Source organism: Bos mutus, chromosome 5 (genome assembly GCF_027580195.1).
Source record: "Bos mutus isolate GX-2022 chromosome 5, NWIPB_WYAK_1.1, whole genome shotgun sequence".
Taxonomy (NCBI): domain Eukaryota; kingdom Metazoa; phylum Chordata; class Mammalia; order Artiodactyla; family Bovidae; genus Bos; species Bos mutus.
In genome coordinates, this window is record NC_091621.1 from 45,042,365 (window position 1) to 45,070,337 (window position 27,973).

The following is a 27,973-nucleotide window of genomic DNA, read 5'->3' on the forward strand; positions in this document are numbered from 1 at the left end:
GCATTCTATGAAGTACTCAGGGGAAAGACTGTGCAATATATGATCCTATCAGGTGATCACTCATCGGGTGGAAGAGCACTTACACTGTAGCATACTGAGACCACACACTTAAAGGAAAATAGTGTATGAGAACCCTACAAAATGCTGCTCGGTCGTGTCCGACTCTTTGCAACCCCATGGAGTGTAGCCTACCAGGCTCCTCTGTCCATGGGATTTTCTAGGCAATAGTCCTGGAGTGGATTGCTATTTCCTTCTCCAGGGGATCTTCCCAACCCAGGAATCGAACCCGGGTCTCCCACATTGTAGACAGACACTTTAGCATCTGAACCACCAGGGAAGTCTTAAATAGTGTACGAGAACCCTACAAAATGCTTTGCTGCTGCTGCTGCTGCCTATGCCTCTGTTGCCAAGAAAATCCTCTTCTTGTATTTGTATTTCCCCATATACAAAATTGTATTTTCCCAAGGAAAATACATTGGGCACCCTGGTGGCACAAGTAAGCGGTTAAACCAACTGTGGGAAAAGTCTCAAACCCTGATGATACTGATTTGAGGCCTTCTGAAGGAAGAAATGTATATATATGAGCAGGGTAGCAAGAATTCCTCTCATAAGTAAATCTAGTAACCCTAGAAAAGAGAGGGGGCATGGCAAGGGAGGGAAGAGGGAAGTGGGAGGAGAGAGGGAGGAAGGAAAGAAGGAAGGAAGAGAATCAGAGTGAGGAAGCAAGGAAAGAAATAAACCTGAAAACGGGGAGGAAACAAACAGACACACACACACACACACAATTTGATCCAATTGGAAATCTGAAATTTACAAAAAGAATTTATACATCAAAAAGATCAAAAGGGATGTGTACTGGCTCTGCACTTCTACCACATAGGTTCTAAATTGACTTTAATGTCTGCGGAAATACACCAGTTGGCCAATCTTCATGGCCTTAATCCATACTGGAGCTCAAATTATCTCACTGGTAATCTCACTAAGTTTAAACAAGGTTCCCCTGTAATCTTGAAGAAGTCATTGAACACCAAAGTGAGAGCAAACAAGTATGCCTCACCGTAATTATCAGAACTACTGACTTGCCTCGATTTCACATGATCTTACCACTCGTTGCCCCCCGCCCCCAATATATCTCACAGTAGTCATGGACACTCTGATCCAATGAGCAACACACTAAAATTAAATTAAGTCCTGACACTTGAAAATTGGCTTGTAACAATAGGACTTCATGGACTTTTGGGTATAGTTAATATGCTCCAGTGTAAACGAAAACAGGGCCTTCAAAATTGAAACCCATTACAGGGAATATATTTAGAGAAGGGGTGATTATGCCCACTGTTTCTCCATTCAACAACTCAGTTTGGCCTATTTTTAAACCTGGAAAGAATAAAGATGCCTCACAGTAGGTTACCAAAATCCTAATACCATTGTCATACCTGTTAAGGTCCCTACCCAATATTTCTGAAATTGTTGGCTCTGTTCAAACAGCAAGTGGTAAATATTTCACTCTTGAGGATTTGGCTGATAAATGTTCTGTTCAGTGCTCATTGCAACAGCCTCTTTGTCACAGTGCTTTCATCTCTGAAGGAGCACAATCCATCTCCTCCCACATGCTGATGGGGTACCTCAGCCACCCTGCCATCACACACTGTCTTTGCAGGCAAGACCTTAAATGCATACCAGAAGCACAGGCATAACATTGCACTGATGAATTCCTGTTCGAAGAGATTCATTAAACACCCTCATCAGGATCAGTAAAGACAAGCTCATGGAAAGAGGATGGGCCGTGATCCCACACATAGTGCAAATTCTGGCCACCTCCATTAAATTCCTGAAATTATTTGCTAATCCAAGGGCCCCTACATCCCTGACACTATTAAGGAACTATAAACTACTGACCCTGTAAGCACCCACATTATTAGAACAGGACTAACATCTATAAAAGGTATCTCTATGCCTTTTGGAGGCTTCAAGACAACAAATTCCTTATTTCCAAATTTGACTTAAGCCAATTTGCAAAATCAGCCCACCTTGAATGGGCCCCCCTCCAACAAACAGCTCTACAATCTATACAAGCTACAAGTCAGGGAAGCTTCCCCTTCACGCCCTCCAGAGACTCCTTCATCGTAGAGGCTTTAGCATCCACACCTCGTGCCTCCTGGAGTCTCTGTACCACCCACAGTGGTCACCTTCCTTTCAAGGCCATTCTGTCCTCCTGTGAATCAAAGGAACCAACCACATCTGGACAGATGGACCCTCAGTGAATCTCTAGGTTGGGTGTAGATCTTGAAAAAACAGTTCTTCCCAACAGCTTATATTATGAAAGCATTTTATTGAACACAATCTGGAGATAGTCAGACCAGATGGGATTGGGGTGAGGACTCTGTTTTGATGGTTTAGATACTGGAAAACATTGGATTCTTCTGTCACCGAGGACCAGGCTACAGAGACTCAAAGGCTGCTTGGGAGCAGAGCATAGAATCAGGACACACCAGGCTAGAGACTGGGGGTTGGGCCTTCCAGGAACCAAAGAATGTGGGTCTGCGATAGGCTTCATTGACTAGACTCCAGAAGAGGAGAAAACTTGGCTTGAGACACCACCTAGAAGAGGTGGATGCCACAGGTGGATGCCACGGCCGGCTGCTGGGCTTGGGAGGCAGTAACTTGCTGCAGGCTCTTAGCTCTTGAAGCTCTTCCGAGAGGAGGAGGTGGTGGAGACAAATTTGACGCTGGAGCTGCTGCCCCCACCACTGCCAAAGCCCAAGCTTCGGCCACTGCTTGCACTGAAGCCAGAGCCCCCGACACTGAGCCCACCGCCTAGGCCAACACCCCCACTGCTGCTGGAGTAGAAGCTGCTGCTGCCGCCTCCACCAAGACCACTGCCCAGACCTCCGCCCAGGCCGCCACCGAGGCCGCCACCCAGGCCACCGCCCAGGCCACCGCCAAAGCCACTGCCACCACCGTAGCCTGAGGAAACGGTGTTTGTGACGACAGCTGCAGAGAAAGGAGGGAAAAACTTGGTGAGGCCAGTCTGGCAGATTGGTCCTATGCATCTAATTTATTTGATCCTGCTGCTGTTAGCACTGTACGTGGCCCCTTTTAGACAGCTGCAGATGAAGCCCAGAAGAACTAAGTCATTTAGTGAAGCTCCCTAATAGAAAGCTCCCTAAAAGAACACAGTAGGCAAGGGACGGTATAAGTCCCCCAAGGGAATGGGGGTCAGGGCAAGGCTGGGGGACAGAATCCAAGATGGGTAAGATACAGGGCCCACCCTTTAGGAGGTAAGACATGAGCCCTGTTGCTTCCTGTCTCAACCTGTGTTTCTGTCCCTGTACGACCTGCTTCTCACTAAGTATATTAAACAACCATTTGGGAGATGGGCATGTCTGGTAGCTAGAAACAGTGGGACTCTGAGTCACACCAAATACCCTGTATTGTCATCATTGTTAATGTCTGTTCAAAGTTACTTACAGATGTTGACTGGTCCAACTCCTTCTCCACTCAGTCTGAAAGGGAAAAATTGAAATGAGTTAAAATCCTCCCAAAAGACAGCAGTAATCTATGTGGAAAACTCCAATAGTCATGTTTAGAGCTTGTTCTCTGAGCTAGGAGACTGCATGCCTGAAAAACTGCTTAAATTAGAGAAAGAGATAGCTCTCTGGAGAGACTTCCTAAAAGAATAGATCTCAATCTAGGAACAGGTTATCAAAGGAAGATTATAATTAACACTCTCCTCTACCCATTACATGGAAAATGTGAAGGAGAGGCTGTGGGAACTATACACATGTATGAAGCAGTTGTTGCCTTACAGGAGCTACATCCTGTGAGAAGACTTGGCTTGGACAGAAATACGTCAAGGAGGAAGTAGGCAATGGGTAGTGTCAGAAGACTGAAGAAAATGCAGTAGTTTGAGAATCCAAAGGCAGATGAGTTTAACTCAACTGGAGTAATCATGAAAGGCTTCCTGAAGGAAGAAGCACTTGAAGAATGAGAAAGACATGTGTGGGGTTGCTTAGTTGTTTGAAGGAGAGGCAGCATCGAAGAATACTGGTGGTAGGTCAGAAAAGTGAGTTGAGGTCTCATTGTGTAGGTCAGCTGTATGTCTGAGGGGGGAAAAACTTGGTGAGACCAGTCTGGCAGATTGGTCCTATGCATCTAATTTATTTGATCCTGCTGCTGTTAGCACTGTACGTGGCCCCTTTTAGACAGCTGCAGATGAAGCCCAGAAGAACTAAGTCATTTAGTGAAGCTCCCTAATAGAAGCGTGTCAGATTGGGCTGGATCGGATCATTGGATTCATGATGGATAATCATCAGGTACAAGGTAGTGGCCACCTATGTGTGTGTGTTTTGACACCCAGTAATGGAGTAGAAGCTCTACTTTATCAAATGTGAGGCCACTGTGGGTTCGTGATGTCAGCCTTGTCACCCACCTGCACTCCTCGCCCTCCAGCAGCTTCCTGTAGGTGGCGATCTCCACGTCCAGGGCCAGCTTGGTGTTCATCAGCTCCTGGTACTCCCTCAGCAGACGTGCCATGTCCTGCTTGGCCTTCTGCAGGGCGTCCTCCAGCTCCGCCAGCTTGCTCCTGGCATCCTTGAGGGCCAGCTCCCCACGCTGCTCAGCGTCAGCAATGGCATTCTGCAGGTTGGCACACTAGAGGGGAAGGAAGGAAGGGTGGGGACACTTTAGAGGCTCACCTGGGCCTAAGGGGTCTCTTTCTGAGATTGCGGAGAGAAGCCAGCACATTTGCCCTGGTCATTATGGATGGTGGAACACTGAAGTGCTGGTACCTGCTCCAGCTCTGTGTGTATATGTTTAGAAAGCAAAACAAAGTCGGTTCTCCTTTAAGAACTCAAGCTCCTTCCCTGCATTCTTTCCCTACCTGTTTTTTAACGTTGTCGATCTCGGATCTCAGCCTCTGGATCATCCTATTCATCTCAGAGATCTCATGCTTGGTGTTACGGAGATCATCGCCATGGCGACCTGCAGTCTGCTGCAGCTCCTCATACTGATGCCAATGGAAAAGAAGAAAGAGTCCATTACACGAGGGTGGAAACACTTCCCCAAGTTCATAGGTAGCAGCTACCTCAAGGTGGTAAGTGGCATAGTTTTTGGGAGCCTGGAGCTGGTCTTAATTTCCTCTTTAGCCCCTTTGCTTTTCTGTAGACACTCATGTGAAACGGTGAGATTCTCTTTAAGATTCTTGAATTTATGTGGCAGATGTATGCATGTCTCATAACTCCTCCCAATAGGCCTCAGCAGGTCTCAGGAGCCCCATCCTTAGCCTTTGGTTAAGGCCTGGAATACCTTGACATGTGTCCTTCCCTCATTCAGGACACTTCGCCACAGCACCCACCTTGGTCTGGTACCAGGACTCAGCTTCTGTGCGGCTACGGTTGGCAATGTCCTCGTACTGGGCCTTGACCTCAGCAATGATGCTGTCCAAGTCCAGGCTGCGGTTGTTGTCCATGGACAGGACCACGGATGTGTCTGAGACGTGTGTCTGCATCTGGGACAGCTCCTGCAGGGAGATTTGAAGTCAATCATGAGAGTCCATTTTATTTAATATCATTCCATTCAAATCTTCTATTCATTGTTCTATGTCAACTTGAGGAAAAAAATAACAACCTCCTACCTATTAATGAAAAACTTAGGTCAGTTAATAAATAATTCAAATCACTACTAAATCTATACTTTAAATTTAATAACTCTGAATATCAAGAAACCCCTACTATGTAACCTCTCAGACTTGACTCTTCTTAGGTCAAAATTGATCTGAAAAGAACCTGATGGTGTGGTTTGCCATGCTAGGAGTTAGCAGAGACAGGATGGTATTCCAGAAAGGGGAAATGGCCAGGAAAAGTATACCTGGGCTTCTAATAGCTCACTCTAAATCTCACTCTGCAGACTGATTATTGTAGAGGTCTTTTGCTTTAAATTTGACTTAAAAGAGAGAGAGACAATTAGCTTTATTCAGTAATAAAGTGCGAATAGTGCTGAAAGAGTAGAAAAGACAAATATGTGTCCATGCCATAGGAACCACTGAAAGTCACTTAATCCCAGAGACCCTAATCCCTGGTAATGTCCCGGTGACCATCTCTCTGGCTCCTGAACAGGGGACATTTCTTACCGCATCAAAGAACATCTTCATGAAGTTGATCTCGTCCATCAATGCATCGACCTTGGCCTCTAGTTCCACTTTGTTCATGTAGGCAGCATCCACATCCTAGAGAAACATGGCTGGTTGGCACTGTACCCCATTCCCACCCTGACTTAAGTGAACAGCACCTTAAATGAGCATAACCACAGGCGACAGTTTCTCTGCTACCCACATACCTTCTTCAGCATCACAAACTCATTCTCAGCAGTGGTACGCTTGTTGATTTCATCTTCATACCTGGTGGTAAAAAGGAATGGGAAGTGCTTATCAGAGGATGAGACCCAGGGCCTGTACTGCACATAGTCAACTGTGAGCCTACCTTCTCCCTGGAAGAGGCCTCTCACATCATATGGACAGAGAGGGAGGGACACCAGGAGCAAGAACCTCTGGGCAAGCTCCCTACCCATTAGGATACTGTTTTCTCTGTAATTGCTTAGCAGATAGCTATTCTATTAATGCTGTAATACGGTTGCTTCAGGAACATTCCTGTAGAAAAACTATACAGCTTCATTCAAATTCCACATCTAGTCCCTTTCTCTAGTGCTTTATTTTTCAGCTTTCATGGCCTTTGAAAAACAAAAAATTAGCAGCCCAGCTGCTGGTTCATAAGGACTAAAGAAATTGTTTAGTACTTAGCCCAACCTAGGTTACATCATCAGTTCCTGCTTTGAGGGGAATCCATCAAAAAGTCCATGTCATGTACTTGGAGTGTATTGGGGAGGAGGGTCCCCCAAAGCAAGGATTACACAACTGCTCTTTTCACCAGGCCATGCCAAGGACACTGAGCTTGTTACTCTGGCTGAAGGCTAAGTATTTTGCAGAGGGACTGAGCTTGCAGCTAGAACTTTCTAAACATGGACCTGATGTTTTCCCAGCACTTTAGATGTCCATGAAAAATGTATCTGTTTTCAGTCCTTGGGCAAGGCATAAGCAGTGGTCTGGTTATAAAGTATATCTGGTACAGAGACCCGCCCTGTCTCCATTCTACCCCAGCTCACTTGTTCTTGAAGTCCTCCACCAAGTCCTGCATGTTTCTGAGCTCTGAGTCCAGGCGGCCTCTCTCCCCAACGATACCATCCAGCTGTCTCCTGAGGTTGTTGATGTACTGCTCTAACAAAGGCTCCAGGTTCTGCCTCACGGTCTTGGTGCCCTGCTCCTGCAGCAGGGCCCACTTGGTGTCCAGGACCTTGTTCTGCTGCTCCAGGAACCGCACCTGGAGGGGGCAGAGTTTGAAGATGGAGACATCTGAATTTCATGTTTCAGTGATCAACTTTCTAGTTTTCCTCCCTTCTCATGCTGTCCCCCTAAATCTTCCCATGGATAGTGCTTGGACCTGGGCCGAAGAGGACAGGTCCAGAGTGAAGCATCTAAACTCACTCTTCTAGGGGAGACAGGACACTTATTCAGGGCACAGATAGCCTGGGCGGAGACTGGCCCAGGGCAGGGGTGGCTGTAAAGGCACTCAGGCTACTGTCCAGTGAACAGATCCACCTTTCTATGCAATCAGCCCCGTTACATGGAGCACAGAATGCAACAGTCTCTTCCCAACAGTCAGTAAAGAGCCTTCAGGGGGTCAACTCTGAAGGGGATGAATTACGACCCTCTCTTCCAAGCTGCCAGTCTAATTAAGAAAGTGGGCCACAAATCCAGGACACAGAAACAAAGAGAAAAACATAGCAAGATATTTGTACAAGGTCAGGAAATCTCCCCTCTTCCCACTTCTTTAGCACATATCCCACACTCATAGTGGTTTTCCACCAAGAATCAGTTCTCACCTTGTCGATGAAGGAGGCAAACTTGTTGTTGAGGGTCTTGATCTGCTCCCGCTCCTCAGTCCTCACCCGCTGGATGGTGGGGTCGATTTGCAGGTTGAGGGGAGTCAGGAGACTCTGGTTGACGGTGACCTCTTGGATGCCTCCAGGGGGGCACACAGGGAAGCCAGGACCACCGAAGCCACCTCCGAAGCCAGCTCCACCACCAAGCCCAAAGCCACCACCGCCAGCTCCACCGCCAAAACCAAATCCACTCCCGGCTCCACCTCCAAAGCCATAGCCGCCTCCAGCACCAGCACCAAATCGGTTCCTGAATCCACCGCCGCTGGCGCTAATGGAAATCCTCTTGGAGCCCCCCAGGTTGTAGAGGCTCCGGCTGCCAAAGCCACCGGCACCATAAGCACCCCCAAGGCTGACCCTGCCGAAGCCGCCACCGCCGCCACCCCCGGACCGGGACACGGAGGTGAAACTGGTGCGGGAGACGGACGGGGTGATGGCAGAGGCAGTGCTGAAGCTGCGGCCGCCCCCGCTTCGGAAGGACACGGTTGACTGGCGAGACATAATGGCTGGTTCCTAGTGGAGTAAGAGTAGCGGGAACTAGCGGTCGCGAGGTGCTGGAGAGAAAGAGCAGCGCGGGACAGGACGCGGAAGGCGGCTCTGTTATCTAGGAGCCGCAAGCCCCGCTTTTATCCTCTAGACCTGGTTTGGGCGGGAGAGTTGTCGAGCTGTGAATGATTAAGTGGGCTGGGCATGCCTGGGGGGCAGCTGTGAGCTCACCGACACACCTGTGCAGCGGTGTGGGGTGCAAACGCTGTCTTCCTGGCAGGCTCTGCTCAGCTAGGGATAAACTTGCCTTGCAGCCCTGATGTCTTGGCAGCGAATAGGCCATGCTGCCAGCAAATCTTTCTTTACAGCAGGGGCCTAGGGCTGTGAGTAGCCCAAAGAAGGGTGCTGGGAAGCAAGGGGGCATTTGGCCAAGATCCTGAAAGATCCTTCCAGGACCAGGAATGTCATCAAACATTGCAGCACATTGCACACTATCCATGAACAGGGGGCAGAGCGAGTCCCCCACTGGCAGTGGTCTGCTCTGCTTATTCCTTTAGGGAGAGCTTGCTTCAGGGACTTCAGCCCTTGGAAAGCCAGCTGTGGCCTGATCTCTCCACTCTGTGCCAGAGGGGAAAATAGATTTCCATCACATACTGCAAAACTCCATTTCTTAGAGGAGGCACAGTTACATCAGAGCCTGCTGGGCAGATTCTCCTGCAAGATTTGGGCCAGAAAGTCTCCCCAAGAACCAAGTTCCAGAAACAGAGACTGTGGAACACCCTCAGCCCCCGGTCTATCCCACTTTGCTCTCTGGAGGGACAGACCCATCCCACCACAACACCTCCTAATTCAGCCTTTTCTGCTGCATTGAACTTTTTCCTTGCCCTTTGGCCCAGGCAGGTCCCAGAGGGGGCTTAGCAAACCCAGGGCCCCCTTGCCATCAACCCTCCCCCAGAATCCTGTGACTCCACCTGGCAGTCACGTCTCTCTTCAGGGGGAGCTGCTCTGCCCGCTCCCCAGCCCCCCAGGTGTGTTCCAGCAAGCCCTTGGTGATTCCACTAAGGAAGAAATGAGTCATCGTATCTGTTGATACAGGCTGAAGGCCGCCACAAACACATACCTGCAGGAGTTCCTAATCTCGTCAGGAACATGTCGAGAGTCGGCCAGCCTGTTATAACGGCAAACCACCCCGTTCCAAGCAGAGGGAATTGCTGGGCTTTCTCTCAGCTTCAGCCTGAACCCTCCTTCAGGGCTGGGGGGATGGAAAAGCAGTTCTAAATCTATGGATCATCCCTCCAGAGAGACTAGAAGGGACAGGTTTGGGTAACCAGGCAGCTGGCCTGACTACCTGCCAGTTGTTTTAGGAAGCACTCTCAGCCCAGCTCCCAGTTAGTCCTCTTGGCAAAGCTTGTCCGGGTGGGCTATGGTATTAGATGGAGGAAAAGTGGCCTGGTTGGGTTTTACAAATGTCTGTCTTAAATCACATCCCATCTTTTTGGCTGCAGACCTGAGTGGGGCCTTGTATTTGCCTCGTCAGAACAGAAATAGGAATCTCAGGCAGTCCTTGGGTCATTAAGAGTTGTTGGGGTAGGGGAGATCCCTAGGCTAGTGCTGGAGGCAGGGGTAGGGTGGGGATGGGTTTGAAGCCGCGGGACTGAGTGGCTATGTTCTCGAGAGTAAAGGAATAAGGACCCAGCCATGGCTTAGGAACCTCTAGTCAGGGCCTGCAGTCAGCCACAAGGCAGCCACGGCTGTGGGAAAATGACTCGGAGCCGCTGGGGATCAGCCAAGAGGTGATTGTTCACCTGAGGCTGTGATGAGAAAGCAGCAGTGGCCAAGTAAGTCCAGACAGACAGACAGATCAATGGCCAGAGCTGGCCTTATAAGTCTTGGGCAATGAATGAGGTTTTGGTGCCTCCCTCCCTAGAGAATTCCTGAGGCACTCAAAGGTGACTTTTACAGAGCTTGCCAATTTCGCACTTGCCTCTCACGGAACAGACAAGACTATCCTGGGGTCCCTGAGACATAGGGGTGGACCCTCATTCCCCGACAGAACAGAAGCAGCTATCTGGGAACTCCTAGCATGAATCTTCTCTCTCCCCTGGAAGTCACCATCAGGGCATGGTCCCTCCTACCCGCCCCCCAACCAACACCTGACCTGAGTCTAATCTCCACTGCCCTTGGGGAAGCCCCACCCTCCCAAGACACTGGGACATTCTTTTCTCTCCATTCCTCCTTGTCCAGGAAGGAGAAGGACTCAGGGGAACAGGAATGCATTCTGGCCACTCTGAGAAGGGCTGGAGTGTGCCAAGCTCAGATTCAGATGCCAGGGACCAAAGGGGTGTAGGTGGCAAATCAATGTGGTTGGGCGTGTTTGGGTGCCTCGCTGAGGGAAAAGCACCTCTCTCTGTGGGAATTCTTCCCTAAACAGATAGGGCCGCCCCCACGCCACCCCTTCCCCTCCACCCCCACAATGCCACAGTGGAGATGCTCCCCCGGGGAACCAGGGCCCAGCATCACTGCAGTGTGGGAGAGTCCCACCCCAGCTTGGAATTTCAGCCTGGCAGGAAGAGAGAGATTACACAGAGCTCCCTGAGCCTCTCTGCAGGCACCTACAGAGAGAGTTATCAAGGCTTGGCAGGACATGGTAATTAGCTTCTCCAGGCATCATTTTCCAGCAAGAGACGAGTGCAAGACTGAGGGAACTGCAGTGGCTGGTCCTGCTGGTCTCCGTGTCAGAGGGGGACAGGGGTGACTGCCCTGTCCATCCTCACAAGGTATGAGAACACAGAATATGCACAGCATTTCATCCACAAGGACACATCTGACACACCAGGCAGGGAGTAGGATTGGCCCAGGTGACAATGGAACAAGGACTAGGCAAATCCCATGATCCCACCCCAGGGCTCCCTCCAAGGGGCCCCCACCACTCTTTGGGTGCCTTTCATAGAAGACCATGCGATGGATAAATTTAACGCGAAATGGTTTTGCATATGACCCGCAGGTCTTCCCAGACAATAGACTCCCCCAGGTTTACGGAGCACGTCTGGCTTGCCTTGGCATCGCCACACACTCAGCCCAGCCGGGCACACCAGTACTGCTCAGCAAACAGTTTGAATTGAATTGACAGATGTAAGGTCATCTCCCTTCCCTATGTCATTGTGGAAGGCCTTCCCCTACCCCATCCTGAGTCCAAGGGTCCTCTCCACCCACTTCTGTCCCTGGCTTCCCATCCAGAGGGTAGATCTCTCATCCCCTTTAGCCTGAGTATCCTCTGAGGACAGAGTTCGTGACTCTCCATTCCTTGAACTTCCCTTCATTCCCCACCTCCCACCCTCAGCCCCAGCTCCCATGTCCCCCTCCAGGAGAGAAAGAAAGAGGCAGTGTCCCCACTTTTGAGGACCTTCTATACCATGCGTGTTCAGCACAAAGAGTGGGAAACAATGGTTGAGGCATGAGTCATCTATTCATTGGATGACGGTTGGCAGCCTCATCCGAGAGTGCATGGAGCCAGATCCAGCAAGATGGGGAAGGGCGGACAGAGCCCAGAGCCAGCCCGCACAACTCCTTACAAAGCCCTAGCCTCGGGGAGGAACTGAGGGAAGAATTCTCCTGCCTCCACCCAAAGTCGGCGGGAACTCTGGGTCCCAGCTTTGATCTTAGATTCAGAATTTTCAGAACTGCAGGGGCAGAAAGGAGACGGCCCCTCTGTGGACAGCGGGATGAGGAGGATCCTTCATCCCTCCCCACATGACCACCTCTGGTGGTGGCTGCCTTGTGATGCTGCGGGTGCCACCCTGCCTCTCTAGGACTCTCCAGAGCCCACATCTGAGAAGAGGCCCAAGTAGAAATGCAAAAGTCTACTAGAAAAGGAACTGGTCTCTCTTGGCAGCTGTGGAGGAGTACTCTGTTGCCATTATTTGGGTCATGGTGACAAGGGGGACCTTTGGACGTGACACAAATTGTGGGTCTCAGCATAGGTGCAAAAGCCCATGGCCTCACCCTGTGCTGTGCCTTGGTCTCAATCCAACCTTTGAATTGCTGGAACCCCGGACAGGAAGCTCAACATCTCACCTCGGCTTCCCTCACTGGTGTTGGGAGAAGCAGCAGGAAAAGGGTCTTTGCTCACGGGAGGAGGAATGGTAACTTGAAGCTGGCCGGGGTTGGCAGGAAGGGTGGGGCCCACATGCAGGGGATTGTGGGGCGCAGCCTCAGCCCCCACCTCTCAGACTGATTGAGAGATTGGCTTTTGTGGGGTGAGAGCCACACAAGAGAGCTCTCAGCCTCCCTCCGACAGGTCCCTGCAGGTCTGTGGAATGTTCTTCCCTCATTGGATGGGTGTTTTGCCAATGGCATACCAAAGTCTTGAAAATCCCCCTTGGTTGATTGAAACTATGGGCTGGAAATCAACAAATACTTTAATTAGTCAGAGGGACTAAAAAAGGGATAAGCAGGAAAAACCTCGGTTTTGCTTTCTCATGGAGGGAGGTTTTATTTTTCTTTTAATAAACACTGATAAAAATTACTGTACACCAGACACTGTCCTATGAACTCTGCATCAATGAGTCTAAAATTGCAAAGAAGGGCTTTTACCATTTTCTTGGCCTTTGCTTTGTTCCTTACATGTGGGTGTGGGTGTACTCAGTCCTCTGGGTATCTATAGACTTTCTCTACAATGAAGAGATGGGGACATGATTCATTCACACCAGGCTTCTATCCTTATGGGGTCATGCCGGAAAACTTTTTCTCACCCTTAACCTCCCCCATGGCTTTTTTTTCCCCCTGCTTCTTTCCACCCCCAGCATACTAGCAACTTGACACCCAGGGATGGAAAGATGGAGGTGGAGATGAGAGCTGCTTGGTGGACGGCTTCCTCATCCTAAGGACGGAGGCCAAGGTGCAGGGACCGAGTTTTGTTTCCGTCTCCAAGGTGTTGAGCTCCCATCACTGGGGCATGGGGAAGGAAAAAAAAAAGGAAGCAGTGCAGAGGCTGGAGATGTTACCCCTTCCAGGGCTGGTTTCAGAAACACGCCTGGAGACTGGACAGTCCTGGGGGCAAATGGACACCTTCCCAGCCCAGCTACACTCTCTGCACATATTCTCAGCTCCTTCACATCCCCTATGCACACAAACTGCTGGCCTTGCTCGCTGTCCACAGGACCAACAGCCCTGTTTTCAGGGCTCATGAAAACAGGTTAGTTTTCCCAAGAGAGACACCGTGTCAAGATACTTGAGGAAAGAAAGAGCGCAGGAACGTGTGCACCAGTCATTTGATCATTTCTTCATCCAGCATGTGTGTTTTGAGCAATCGTGGGGGTGCTGTGCACTTGACTACAGAACGGGGTACAGCCATGAACAGGACAGGCCCATGGAGGACACACAGGCTCTGAGGACAAGCCTGAGTCCTGCCAGGCCCAGGAAGGTTAACCCACACCAGTTGCCTGGCGACAGGAGTGCCCATGCCAAGGCAGGGTTAGGGAATCCTGCCTGACTTGGCTTCAGGAAAACTCAGTTCCCACAAGCCGTTGCAGGGAACCCTTGGCCAGACTTGTCTTCAGGCATCTTGTGACTCTGATTCCTACCCCAATCCCCCCCTGCCCAGCCATGCCCAGATGTCTACCAGTGATCCATTCCTAGACGAGAAAGCTGAGTGCAGAGCAGGGGGGATCCTAATCCAGAAGCTATCATCCCGCTATCATCAGAGCCAGGGCCAAGCCAGGACATGCTCCACTGCCCTGCACTGCCTCACCAGCACCCCAGAAAGAGCCCGCGCATGCCGCACTCAAAGCTGCATGTCTCAACCCCCTTCAGAGAGCCACTTCCCCCGGCCCGTGTGGAAGGAGGTGTGTGTGTATCAGGGGGTGCTGACCAATGACTGCTTATGGTAATGCAGTTTACTGCTTTCCACCTCAGTCTCATCCAGAGCCCTGACAGCTTCTGACATCGACCCGTCTTTCCAGGGCGAGACCAGCCTCAGACGAAGTCAGCACCAGAGCCCTTCCCCAGGGCCCTTGCCTGTGCCAGGCTGCCAGGTCCCACAGGCTGTGGTTCTGACCACAGATGAGAATAGGAGGAGTGGTTGATGGGAAGCCTTTTCTCTCCTGTCCCTCTCCCTGCCCCCTACTTCTGCCGAGTGAGAATTCACACGTCACTCCTGTGTGCCAGTGTTCAGAGCCCCACCGTGCTCTCCGCTGCCTCTAGACAAATTGTATCCTCTGAAGCATATTCAAGGGCTCCCCACTCCAATCACCCACCCCTAGTCTCCCGTGGCTGTTCAGTCTCAACTCTGTTCCCCAGCCAGGGGGATCCATCCACACCCTCTCTCCTGAGCTACCCACTCCCCTGCTTTCATGCTAAGAGGGGCAGCTATGCTGAGTGCTGGCTCTGTCTCTCTCTCTGTCCTGACTTCCCACAAAACATGAGGCAAAGACCCAGATACTTTCTCAGACAGTCTCTTCTAAATGGGAGAGACATATCTGGTGATTGCTAGAGGGGCTGTCTCTCTGAAAGTCTGAACTCTCCATGATCCTAAAGCAGCTCAATATATAGGTTGGATCAGTGCCCAGGATGTACTTTGTAGCATGATAAAAGACAGTAACAACAGCCACACTTATAGAGCACTGACAGTGTGCCAGGCATGGTTCTGGAGATATCCATTTACTTAATCCTCATTCACCCCAGGAGATGGGACTATTATTCATTAACCCTATTTTTCAGATAAGGAAACTGAGGCTCACAGAAGTTAAGTAAATGGTAAGCGACAGAGCCTAGATAGGAGCCTAGACAGGTGTATGTCCCCACCATTGTGGACACTCAGGTTGGTGGCCCGTGACCCTGACTTGACCCTGAAGAGGAGGCCTTTCGCTGAGGCTCTGGTTCCCAGCCAGCCTGTGAGGACAGCAATCACAGAGGGCCTTAGATGGTTGCTCGATGACTTGGCAGTCAGTTTTCTCAGCACCTTCCAGCAACCCTGAGGGAGAAGCTCTAGCCTTGAGTGGTGATAGGGGTAATAGGGGAGTGAATCCTTGGGGAGACCCTTGCCCTCTCTGAACTGTCAGAACCTGGGGTGAAGCAGCTGGGCCCCTGGGGCAAGGTTCCAGTGAATTGGGCTCACTCTACACAATGCTCCTAGGGATGAAGCTTGGCCTGCGGCCACATTTCTCACCAACTGCTGCTCCTCTGCCTACTTCCCTAGCACCAGACACTAGACAAAGTCTCACAAGCCTCTAGCAGAGTTTCTTCCAGAGGGCCCAGACATGTCTGACAACCTCATGTGTGGACTGGTGTCTTGATTCAACCTTCAGCTTTTCCTTTCCTTTCCTTTCTCATCTTTCTCATCTCTCCCAGCCCTGAAGCTCCATAGCCAAGACTCCCAGACAGGGCCCCCCAGAAAAAAAATACCACCTAAATAAAAAACCATGTGCTCCCAGGCAAACCAGCTCCAAGACGGGTCTGCCATACCATTGCCTCTCTCTAACTAGATCATAGCTTCTAAACTTCAAGTCCTACCCATGAGAAAATTCTGGAGGAACCATTAGAGCCATCAACACCACAATGCCCCAGCAAGATGGAACTTCTCAACTGTCTGGATCTATAGGCCTCCGTGTTCTCCACTGATCCATCACCTCCCCAGGCATGGTATGTGCCAAGGAATAAACAAAAGCTCCTTTCACGATGACCCTCTCCCTGCCTCCACCATGCCCTGCTTCCCTCCTCAGCAGCCCAGGAGTCCCAGCCAGTTCCTGAGACTGCCCTAAAGACTTGTCCTACCTGTTGGCCTCCTCACCCTCCAGGCCTGCCCAGAAGGAGCAGCCTCACCATTCAGAGTAGAGAAGACACTCAGCAGCTCTCCATGCCTCGCAGCTGGAATGTCATGATCTATCCAGCCTCTTGGGAAGCCTCCAGCCGCCAGCTGACCTGGGCATCCCCGAGGACTGGGCCCCCTCACTCTGGTGCCAGCCATGGCATCGTTCAGGTTGGCATGCTGCCATAAGCAGAGAACAATAACACATTATGGTCTGCAGCCATCAGCCGGAACATGACTCCATTGTTCTGAGTCTGAAAAATGATCTCAGCATAACCCTTTGACCAGAGGTTAGCCCTAGTCCCTTGCTGAAGAATGGCCTTCTTTTGCTTAAGAACATGAAGTAGCTTCCTGTTGGCCTTAAACTCACCTCCACATTCCTCTGGGTCCACTTTCCTCATCATCCCTCCTACCATCTATGGTGGGCAGAACAATGGCACCCAGAGCTGTCCATGCCCTAATCCCCAGAACCTGTGAATATGGTGATCTACATGGAAAAGGTAAATTAAGGTGCAGAAGGAATTAAGGTTGTTGATCAGCTGACCTTAAAATTGGTGCCAAAGAATTGATGCTTTCGAGTTGTGGTGCTGGAAAAGACTCTTGAGAGTCTCTTGGAGAGCAAGGAGACCAAACCAGTCAATCCTAAAGGAAATCAACCCTGAATATTCACTGGAAGGACTGAAGCTGAAGCTGAAGCTCCAATATTTGGCCACTTGATGAAGAACTGACTCACTGGAAAAGACTCTGATGCTGGAAAGATTGAGGGCAGGAGGAGAAGAGGGTGACGGAGGATGAGATAGTTGGATGGCATCACTGACTCAATGGACATGAGTTTGAACAAACTGCAGAAGACAGTGAAGGACAGGGAAGCCTGGCGTTCTGGAGTTCGTGGCGTCGCAAAGAGTCGGACACGACTTAGTGACTAAACAATGACAAACAACTATCCTAAATTATCTAGGTGGGTCCAATGTAATCCTAAAGGCCCTTAAATGTGAAGGAAGGAGGCAGGAGAGGGAAGAGGTCAGAGTGATGTCAAGTGAGAACTTGACTACTATTGTCAACTCTGAAGAAGGGAGTGGGGGCCATGAGCCAAGGACTGTGGCTGCCTTTGAAAAAAAGAAACAGAGTCTTTCCTCAAACCTCCAGGAGACATGCAACCCTGCCAATACCCTGATTTTAGCCCAAGATAGACAGGTCATAGTGGAGAGTTCTGACAAAACTTGGTCCCCTGGAGAAAAGAATGGCGAACCATTTCAGCATTCTTACTTTGAGAACCTCATGAACAGTATGAAAAGGCAAAAAGATATGAAACTGAAAGATGAACTCCCCAGGTTGGTAGGTGCCCAATATGCTACTGGAGAAGAGAAGAGAAATAGCTCTAGGAGGAATGAAGAGGCTGAGCCAAAGCGGAAACAACTCCCAGTTGTGGATGTGTCTGGTGGTGAAAGTAAAGTCTGATGCTGTAAAGAACAATATTGTATAGGAACCTGGAATGTTAGGTCCATGAATCAAGGTAAATTGGAAGTGGTCAAACAGGAGATGGTAAGAGTGAACACTGACATTTTAGGAATCAGTGAACTAAAATGAACTGGAATGGGTGAATTTAACTCAGATTTTGGCCTGGTGATACTCATTTCAGATACCTTGATCTCTAGAACCGTGAAATAAAAAAATCTGTGGTTTTGGCAATTTGTTACAGTTGCAACAGGAAACAGATATCCCATTGCTATCCAAATTCTGCTTTGACCAAGGGACTGTACCCTGTATCCTCCACATCCAGGTTACCCTCCCCCAACTTTAAGACATCTTCCCTGCCTCCTCCACCCAGCCCTGCCTGCCCCTCCCTCTTCCTGAATTCTGCTCCTCAAGGCTCCCCGCCAAAATCTGCCCACTGCCCAGGCTCACCGGTCACCTCAGTTACTTGTCCATCCCACTAGTTGTGTTAATACACAACTGGCCCTGGACTAGGTTACATTCCCCACCTATAGACAGTCCTCTGCGGGTGCATTTTTCTGCCCCAGGGTCTGTACACATTTCATCCACTGCTCTCAGCTTGGAGTTTAGTAGGGATTAGGTCCCTAAGTCCACCTTCCTCCAGACTGATCTTCCCTTCAACCTCTCCTTATCCCATTGCCCAGGGCTCAGCAGGGACCATGCCTGGTGTGGACTGACAGGTGCAGGAGTCCACCCACTGGCCGAGGGCAGAGAAAACCAGGGCTGGAACAGGCCCAGTCTTGGCTTCCTATTTGATGCGAGTGAACCATCAAGTCATGCCTGCTCCACCCTGGGGCCTGGCCTCTTGGTGTGGGCACAGGCTGCTTGGTCAAGATCATCCCTTCTTGCCAGGCTGTCTTCCTGTCTTTTTGAGAGGATTGGCTCCTCAGCAGCTCAGTTAACTTGGCCCATTGTTCCCTTTGTCCACCTTGGGATTTCCCCTTATCACCTGCCAGCTCCAGGTCTTCATGCTGGTGAGGCCAAGAAAGGGAAGATGATGGTTCTTAGGGAAGAGGCTCTGCCAGCTGGTAAGAAACGTGTCTTCCCTAGTAGATGGGCTTGATCACTGCCTCCCTGAGGATGCTGACCTGGTGGACAGATGCTGACGTTTCCTAGGGTTCAGCTGCTTGAGAAGGAGGCAGTCACTAGCTCCTTAAGAGGACACCAGCCTCATCCTTTCCCCAGACAGTCCCCAGAGGGCTTTCCTCAAATAGCACGGGCTCTGTCCATCTGCCCAAAGCCCAATAGCCTTCCTGGTTGGTGAGAACAGAGAACATCTTTGTGTTAGAATTTGGACAGAGGTCTAGTCTTGCAGGAGAACTGGGGTGTGACCAATAGGTCTATCTCATAATGACCTCAGCTGGAAGTGCAAGCTAACACAACTCTGGGCGCTCCGGAGTCATGCCCTCCCCTTGACCTGCACCCTGGTGAGTATTCCCACAGCCGGTGTCCTCCCCACATCCCCACAGATAACTGAGCAGCTGGGCCACGGTTTCCCTGTGGATGGGGGCAGCCCTGAGAGCAGTGGACAGGAGAGTAGGTGTTGTCTTGGGTTTGCTCCCTGAAGAAGCCAACGCAGTATGCATATCCTCACTCCCATGCATTGGGTTCATGGTACCATTGGGCCCTACCTGGTGAGTCAGCTCCATCAATTACCTGCCTCGCTCTGATACCCGATTCCAGCAGGGCCTCAGGCTGGCAGCAGGTTGGCCACATGCTTCAAGTTGACACACTCAGATTCAGGCTGCGGTTGTTTTCCATGAACAGAAATCCTGACAAGTCTGATGCAGGATCTGCATCCAAAAATCTCCTGAGGGCTTGGGCGGGGGTGTTGGGGGAGAATAAATACATGTATATGTATGGCTGAGTCCCCTTGCTGTTCACCTGAAACTATCACCATGTGGTTAACCAGCTATACCCCAGTACAAAATTAAAAGTTTAAAAAAAAGAATCTCCTGAGGGCTGAGGCAGAGAGCACCTTCTATCAGGCTGCAGAGTTTCTATCTTCCTGATCTCCTTCATCTACTCCCAGCTACCAGAACTCACCTTCAGTCGGCCTTCCAAGCATCCCCCCTTGGGCACCAGGGAAGGATGGCCAAGGAGCCACCCTGCCCACTGGGTCTTCAGCCTGCTTCTGAGAACCTTGGTGATCTTTCACCTCCCTTGTTGGAGGGTCATCTTGAACTTGCCAGGATAGACCAGAGAGGCGCCCTTCCCCAGCCCCACTGGAGGTCAGGGAGGGCGATATCCTCTCCCCAGATCCACCAGCCCATTTCTGACAGGTCTCACTAGAAGAGAGTTGTTCCTCACTGTGAGCTGAAATCAGTCTCCCTCCAACATCCTGTTCTGTTCTATGGAGCTACACTGAAGAAGATCAATTCTTCTCTCCCTTTGGCGAAATATTTTTATATTAGAGGTCATTTCTCAGTCACCCTCTCTGTGACTCAGAGGACACCAACTCCCGGGAAGAATTACCTGGTTACCTCCCAAGCTATCTGCACTGCAGCAGCCTGTGCAAGACTGCACTTCTCACCGCCTCAGGAGCTGGCCTCAGCGCCCTTGGCCAAGCCAGCCCTGGGTTGAGACTTCTGGCCTTTCTGCCTGTGCCTCTTTGCTCCTCTCTAATAAAGGAAATGGTAACCCACTCCAGTATTCTTGCCTGGAAAATTCCATGGACAGAGGAGTCTGGTGAGCTACAGTTCATGGGGTCACATATGCCTGAGTGCCTGAGCACAGTATGGATACAATTTCTTAAAAATTTCCCAAACTATAGTCATTCAAGTGCCACCCTCAGGATTTTGCCCACGTTTCCAAACTGCTTGTACTGTTATATTCTTTAATATTTTTTTAAAAATTAGCTTGTTTAATATATTTATATTATAAGGCAACTTTGTTGACTAATGAGTGACATCTTTTTTAATACACATTAAAACAGCACCGGAACCACAAAAGGGCCTGAAATGACTCTGTGCCAGCAGCGCTAGCTGCCAGCCATCTCTGCTTTGGAACAGGAAGAGACCCCCTCCCCCTGCTTCCTGGCTTCCTATATCCATTCTCCAGCCATATAGCCAGGCCTTGCTCTCAGCTCTTGAGGCTCAACTCTCACCAAGTGAGGAGCTCCCTGGGGGGCAGTTAGGAGAGACAGGGCCAGAGCCGTAACTGGGCTGCTTTACCTTCTCAGAACATCCAGCTGTGAACACGGGCCAACAGGTACACCTGACCCAGAGTCAATGAGGTGGAGAGTCCATTTCTGTAATTACACCACTGAGTGTCTGGAAACCACAAATGAGCGCTTAGAAAGCCAAATTACAGCCCTTAGAGGGTGAGTGTAGCAAGTGGCAGCTTCTGACCGGGCAGTCAAAACAACAGGCTGTGGGCAGGTCAGCCCAGGTGTTTTTCAGAGAAGATGGAGGTAGCTGAGGCTCCAAAGCCCATCCCCAGCTGAGACAGGTAGCGCCTATCAAGAGATGCTGAGAACATGAGAAGATGCTGAGAAGCACTCTGCCCGGCCTCAGAAGAAATTCCTAAAAAGCTACTCATCTTAAGGCATCTGCCACCTCCCCAGGGCACCAGGCTCATAACCATGACCATGCTGGCCAGCCCTCAGGGCGGCCCTAATCACATGGGCATTACGAGCCTTGCGTGGCCTTGACTGTGTCTGGTGGCCCTGCCCAGTCCACAGGGCTGGCTGCCACCTCACCCTTTGCCCTCCCAGCCCCGTATCATTGGTCCCATATGGGGTCCTCCACTGCTCTGAAACGCCTCTCCAGTGCCACGGTCTCAGACCTGGCTCCTGAAAACAGACTCAGGCCCTGCAGCAGACTCAAGATGGGGACAGTGAATTTCTTGTCCCCACTCGAGCACTCGTAACCCTCATCGGGGTACGAGAGAGTGTGGGGGTTGCTTCTAGCTGGTGGCCAAAAGCCATCTCTCCAGCCCTATGTTTCTTTATTTATATACAACAGGGGTGATAATGGTGCTGCTATTGAGGACTGAATAAGGAAATGCCCTTAAAAGATCCTAGCCCATCATCTGGCACACAAGAAGCCCTCAGTAGACAATAGCTCTTATTGTTGTGTGCTATGGTGCTAAGTCGCCTCAGTCATATCCAACTGTTTGCGACCCTATGGACCATAGCCCACCAGGCTCTTCTGTCCATGGGATTCTCCAGGCAAGAATACTGGAGTGGGTTGCCATGCCCTCCTCCAGGAGCTCTTATCATTATTCCTACCTTCAATGTTTTCTCTGTACTTATTTCCCATCTACTTGATGGGCTCCGCATCACCCCCTGGTCTGCTCCAGTCTCCTGGCCTTCGACATCCAGAGCTTGGCCCAGGTTCCTAGTTCTGCTCCAGTCAGTGTCACGAATGTGAGTCCTATGTCCAGCACCTTACACTTGGACATGAAGGGCTCCTGCTCTGGACTCACTTTGGTGGGCCCTGCTCTGGCCCCTTCCAGCCACCCTCTCCGCACAGAGCAAGGAGTCTGCATGCCCACAGGGACAAGTTCATCTGAAGTCACACTCCCCTTCTAGATCAGCTTAAGTAACCAAGACCTTGGAATTCCCTGCCCCATAACCCCAGCCTGTGTGGACCTCTTCCCAGCACCATCCTCAGAGCACAGACTGCTTTGCTGGTGGGCACTCCTCCAGGTTGCTTGCAGCTCCAACTGAAGCTTGGGAGTGTAGGCTGGGATTTACAGTAAGGACAGAGCCAGAGGTAGGAAGGGAAAGGGGCAGACTATAGACAGGAGCTGTAGTGCTGTCTGCAGCCTCATTCTGACCTGGGACTCTGAGGAGTCCAAGAATACTCCATTTGAGCCTGGCCTGCCATTTGTTGCAGACCAAAGTCTGGATATCTTTGCAGGAGCAAGGTGGTCTCTGCCAGCTCCTTGGTCACCAGCCTGGAGACATTTTGGAAACCTAGTCTTTGGCTCAGTGATCGGTGCTACCTGGGTGCCTGGGGAGGCTGCCTGGAGCTCTCAAGAAATCTCCAGATGGTGGAACTTGTTGACTGTATTTGGCTTGATCCTTCAGGTCTCTGGGCTATGGGCTAGGATATGAAGAGAAGTTTCTGGGATCTCCCTACCATGACAGTAGATGCAAAACTGATGTGTGCAAACACCTGGGCCCTCTCTCAGAGGCTAATGCAAGCTAGTAATTCTGTCAGGTGTTTTCACTGTTTCTTCATAAGCGTTTTATAGTATTATCTCCATTTTCTATGGCCTTTATTGAAGATGCCTTTTTGAGAATTCTGCACCCAAGCATCTTTGTACAAAGAGAAAGATTTTAGGTTTGTTTTAGTCAATGATTATCCTACACTCAAGCATCTGGAAATAAGTGCTAAGTGGGATAATTATACAAATGGGTGAGTATGGACATGAATGCATTAATTACATATATCCTTATCTATGTCCTTTCACATGGATCTGATTTTCCCATCTGCTAGCTGTGTGACCTTAGGCAAGTTATTTACCCACTCTAGGCCTTAGGTTCCTCATCTAGTAGCTCTCTGGATAAACCCTAAGAACCCTTCCACCCGTAACACCCTGGTACTTACCCTCTTTGGTCTTCCTTCCTCATTCTGCCATCACACCAGGGCACTTGCTTCCTTCCAAAGGGTTCTTCCTGTTCCTGCCCCTCTACTTTTGCCTTCACTGTTCCTGATACCTAAGATTTCCTTATTCCACATCTCTATGTACTGAGAAAGGCATTTTTCAAGGTAACACAAATGCCACTTCATCCAGGGAGCCACCACTCCCACTCATCATGCAAGAAGACTCATTCTGGAAGCTGGAATGGAACCATTCACTCAGCCCAATCCTCTGATTTAAAGACAAGGCCAATGAGGGCAAAATGAGGCAGCAACCTAGAGAAAGAAGCAAATGTCCTTTTAACTCTCCACCTCTGGAGTCCACAACCCTTGGAGCCACCATTATAGCTTGACTTGTTATTGTTTCTGTAGGTCTCTACGCATCCCTTACATCACAAGACTTCTGAGGGCCAGAGTCCTATTGTGTTCATTCTATTCCTCACCACCATTCCCACCCTGCACCAGCTATCTGTATATGTGAATAGCATTAGCTCACATGAATACAGAGACTGACAAGTCCCAAAATCCGCAGTTGCCAAGTTGGAGATTGAGGAGAGCCAGTGGTATAGTTCCAGGTTCTGTTTGAAGGTCTAAGATCTAGCAAAACTCATGGCGTAAATTCCAGTCCTAGAAAGAAGATCAGTGTTCCAGCTGATATAACCAAGTTTTTTCTTAGTCAGCATTTTTCTTCTATTTGGGTCTTCGGCTGATTGGATGAGGCCCACCCACATTGGGAAGAACATCTGCTTTATTCTGCCTACCAAAGATTCATAGGTAAATCTCATCTAGAAACACCCTCACAACAACCTAGCACTAATGTTTGACCAAATGTCTGGGGACTTTGTGACCCAGTCAGGGTGATTCATAAAAATAATCAATAAATGTCTGTTTTGTTTAACAAAGAAAAATCTCATTTTGATCCCTGCTGAAAACTCACATGTCCCATTTGAAAGCTCCCTTTGTTCTGATCTTTGACTAGTGCTATGCTGGACCAAGTTCTACTGGCTTATAACAGCCAACTGATAAATTTTCAAGAGCTTCGTGAGATTGGTTTTCAAACACAGCTGTAATTCAAATTAAATTATATATACTCAGAATTAAATAAATTAAATCAAAAGGAAAAGTAAAAAAGGCTTAAAACTGATAACTTCCTAACTATTTTACTACTCTCTAAGTTCTTGAGGTTATTTACATCTGTGGAATATGTAGAGTGGAAATACTGGGTTAGCCAAAAATTTTGTTCGAATTTTTCCATAAAACGGCTCTAAGTAACACTTAGTTATCCTTAACTTCTTTCAAAATACTTTTGTTAGATTAGTTTGTGACAGCTGTCATATCAGGGTGCACTTAAAAGGATTATCAAACTTGGTGAATTTTTTTGTATAGCCGTTTTAATTTTGAAGATGGAAGACAAAAGCAACATTTTTGGTGTATTATGCCTTATTATTTCAAGAAAGGTAAAAATGTAACCGAAACACAAAAAAACCCACATTTGTACAGTGTATGAAGAAGGTGCTGTGACTGGGCATTTCAAAAGTATTTTGGGAAGTTTCATGCTGGAGATTTCTCACAGGATGATGCTCCACTGTCGAGTAGACCAGCTGAAATTGACAGCAATCAAATCAAGACATTAACTGAGAACAATCAACATTATATCACTCGGGAGATAGCTGATATACTCAAAATATCCAAATCAAGTGTTGAAAATCATTTGCACCAGCTAAAGGCTATGGTTTTTCCTGTGGTCATGTATGGATGTGAGAATTGGACTGTGAAGAAGGCTGAGTGCTGAAGAATTGATGGTTTTGAACTGTGGTGTTGGAGAAGACTCTTGAGAGTCCCTTGGACTGCAAGGAGATCCAACCAGTCCATTCTGAAGGAGATCAGCCCTGGGATTTCTTTGGAAGGAATGATGCTAAAGCTGAAACTCCAGTACTTTGGCCACCTCATGCAAAGAGTTGACTCATTGGAAAAGACTCTGATGCTGGGAGGGATTGGGGGCAGGAGGAGAAGGGGACGATAGAGGATGAGATGGCTGGATGGCATGACTGACTCAATGGACGTGAGTCTGGGTGAATTCCAGGAGTTGGTAATGGACAGGGAAGCCTGGCGTGCTGTGATTCATGGGGTCGCAAAGAGTCGGACACGACTGAGCGACTGAACTGAACTGAAACTGAATGTTAATCTCTTTGATGCTTTGATGTTTGGGTTCCACATACATAAGGTAAAAAAAAAAACAAAAAAACTTCTTGACCATATTTCCGCATGCAGTTATCTATTGAACCACCACCAACCACACCAACGGCCGGTCTTCATCCAATGAAGGTGATGTTGTGTATATGGTGTGGTTGGAAGGGAATCCTCTATTACGAGCTCCTTCTGGAAAACCAAATGAGTAATTCCAACAAGTACTGTTCCCAATTAGACCAATTGAAGGCAGCACTCTACAAAAAACATCAGGAATTAGCCAACAGAAAATGCATTATCTTCCATCAGGGTAATGCGAGACTGTATGTTTCTTTGATGGCCAGACATAAACTGTTACAGGTTGGCTGAGAAGTCCTGATTCATTCACTGTATTCACCAGACATCACACCTTCAGATTTTCATTTATTTTTGTCTTTATGAAATTCTCTTAATGTAAAAAATTTTCAATTCCTTGGAAGATTGTAAAAGGCACAGAACCATTCTTCGCTCAAAAAGATAAAAAGTTTTGGGGAAATGGAATTATGAAGTTGAATGAAAAATGGTGGAAGGTAGTGGAACAAAATGATGAATATGTTGTTCAATAAAGTTCTTGGTGAAAATGAAAGATGTGTCTTTTATTTTTACTTAAAAACCAAAGGAATTTTTTGGCCAATCCTATACTGTACAATGATGAGCTGTTGCACATTTCTGCAGCTCTGAGATCACGGACATCATGTTGGCAGCTTGAAACCACTACTGTGGGAGGAGTCACACCAAAGGAATCATCAAACACTGCAAACCAGAGCTTAGTCTACTGTTTTTCATTTTTTTTTTTTTTGTATTTTAAGTTGAAATATATGTGAGATATAACATTATATTTGTTTTAGGTGTACAAAAAATGACTATATATCTATATATACACACTATATATATGTGTGCATATATGCACATACCTATATGTATCAATACATGTGTGTACAAAATTGATTGTTTTGTTAATTGTCTAGAACTATACTGTCAGAGAAGGCAATGGCACCCCACTCCAGTACTCTTGCCTGGAAAATCCCGTGGACAGAGGAGCCTGGTAGGCTGCAGTCCATGAGGTCGCTAAGAGTCAGACATGACTGAGTGACTTCACTTTCACTTTTCACTTTCATGCATTGGAGAAGGAAATGGCAACCCACTCCAGTGTTCTTGCCTGGAGAAACCCCGGGACGGGGGAGCCTGGTGGGCTGCCGTCTATGGGATCGCACAGAGTCGGACACGACTGAAGCTACTTAGCAGCATACTGTCTACCACAGTTGCCTCTAGCCCCGTGTGACTACTGAGCACTTGAAATGTGGGTGGTTCACATTTCAAAATGTTGTATATGTAAAATGCACATTGGATTTTGAAGACTTAGTATGAAAAAAAGAATATCAAATATTCCATGAATCATTCTTATATTGGTTATACGTTGAAACGATAATATTTTGCATATATCAGGTTAAGTAAGTACATTATTAAAAAGAATTTCAGCTATTTTTCTAGTGTGGCTACCAGAAAGTTTTACACTATGTATCTGGCTTGCATTGCACTTCTGTTGGACGGCTCTGGCCTAGGTTTAATGAAGTGATGGTAAAAATGTCATGCAGATGAAACTTAAAAGTGTGTCATGTTCATAACCATTATACTATGCATAGCAAAAAAAACAACAACCAAATAATCTTCCAGTATTCAAAACCTTTTCCCTGATTCAGCCATTCACATCACTGGGTAGCAAGGAAAGCTCTAAAGCCATGTTCCTTGTTCCACTTCAATCTTAATCATTAGCATGAAAATATGAACTGACTAATGTTCCTGTCGGAACTGTACCTGTTGGTAAGTTGTGGTTAACAGACTGGCGGTTAGCCAAGAGCTTAGGCAAAATCAATTGAAAGTATTTCATGAGATTCAGGAGGTTTTATAGTTTATAATGAAGAGTATTGAATATTTTATTATTTATAAATTGCATGTTACACACCTCATTGCTGTTGTTCAGTTGCTAAGTGGTGTCCGACTCTTTTGTGATCCCATGACCAGAGGCTGTCAGTCTCCTCTGTCCATGGGATTTTCCAGGCAAGGATACTGGAGTGGGTCGCCATATCCTTCTCCAAGCGATCTTCCTTATCCATAGACCAGCATCTCCTGCATCGGCAGGCGGATTCTTTACCACTGAGCCACCCAGGAAGCCCCATAAAAACACTTTATGTATCACTAAAACATAAAATTGTTTATGTACATGTATGTGTTATACATATGTACATATATGCATTTGTGTGTATATATTCGTGTGTGTGTATTTACGTATACACATTTTTTCTCGAAGAGCTGATTAAGCTTTAACCAGCACACCACTGTCTCTGACCCTCCTGCACCCAGATCCTGCCCATTGTCCCCC

At 48.5% G+C, this 27,973-nt stretch overlaps 1 protein-coding gene across 1 annotated transcript; it reads right to left on the reverse strand.

The window, feature by feature from the left end:
* Positions 1-2,331: 2,331 nt before the first annotated feature.
* On the reverse strand, positions 2,332-8,619 carry KRT5 (keratin 5). Its single transcript, XM_070369989.1, has 9 exons — positions 7,936-8,619; positions 7,159-7,373; positions 6,337-6,397; positions 6,131-6,226; positions 5,357-5,521; positions 4,883-5,008; positions 4,433-4,653; positions 3,472-3,506; positions 2,332-2,994 (listed from the first exon to the last, which is right to left on the reverse strand). The coding sequence occupies exons 1-9, from the start codon at positions 8,491-8,493 to the stop codon at positions 2,678-2,680; spliced, it is 1,794 nt and encodes a 597-aa protein (XP_070226090.1). The 5' UTR covers positions 8,494-8,619; the 3' UTR covers positions 2,332-2,677.
* Positions 8,620-27,973: the final 19,354 nt, after the last annotated feature.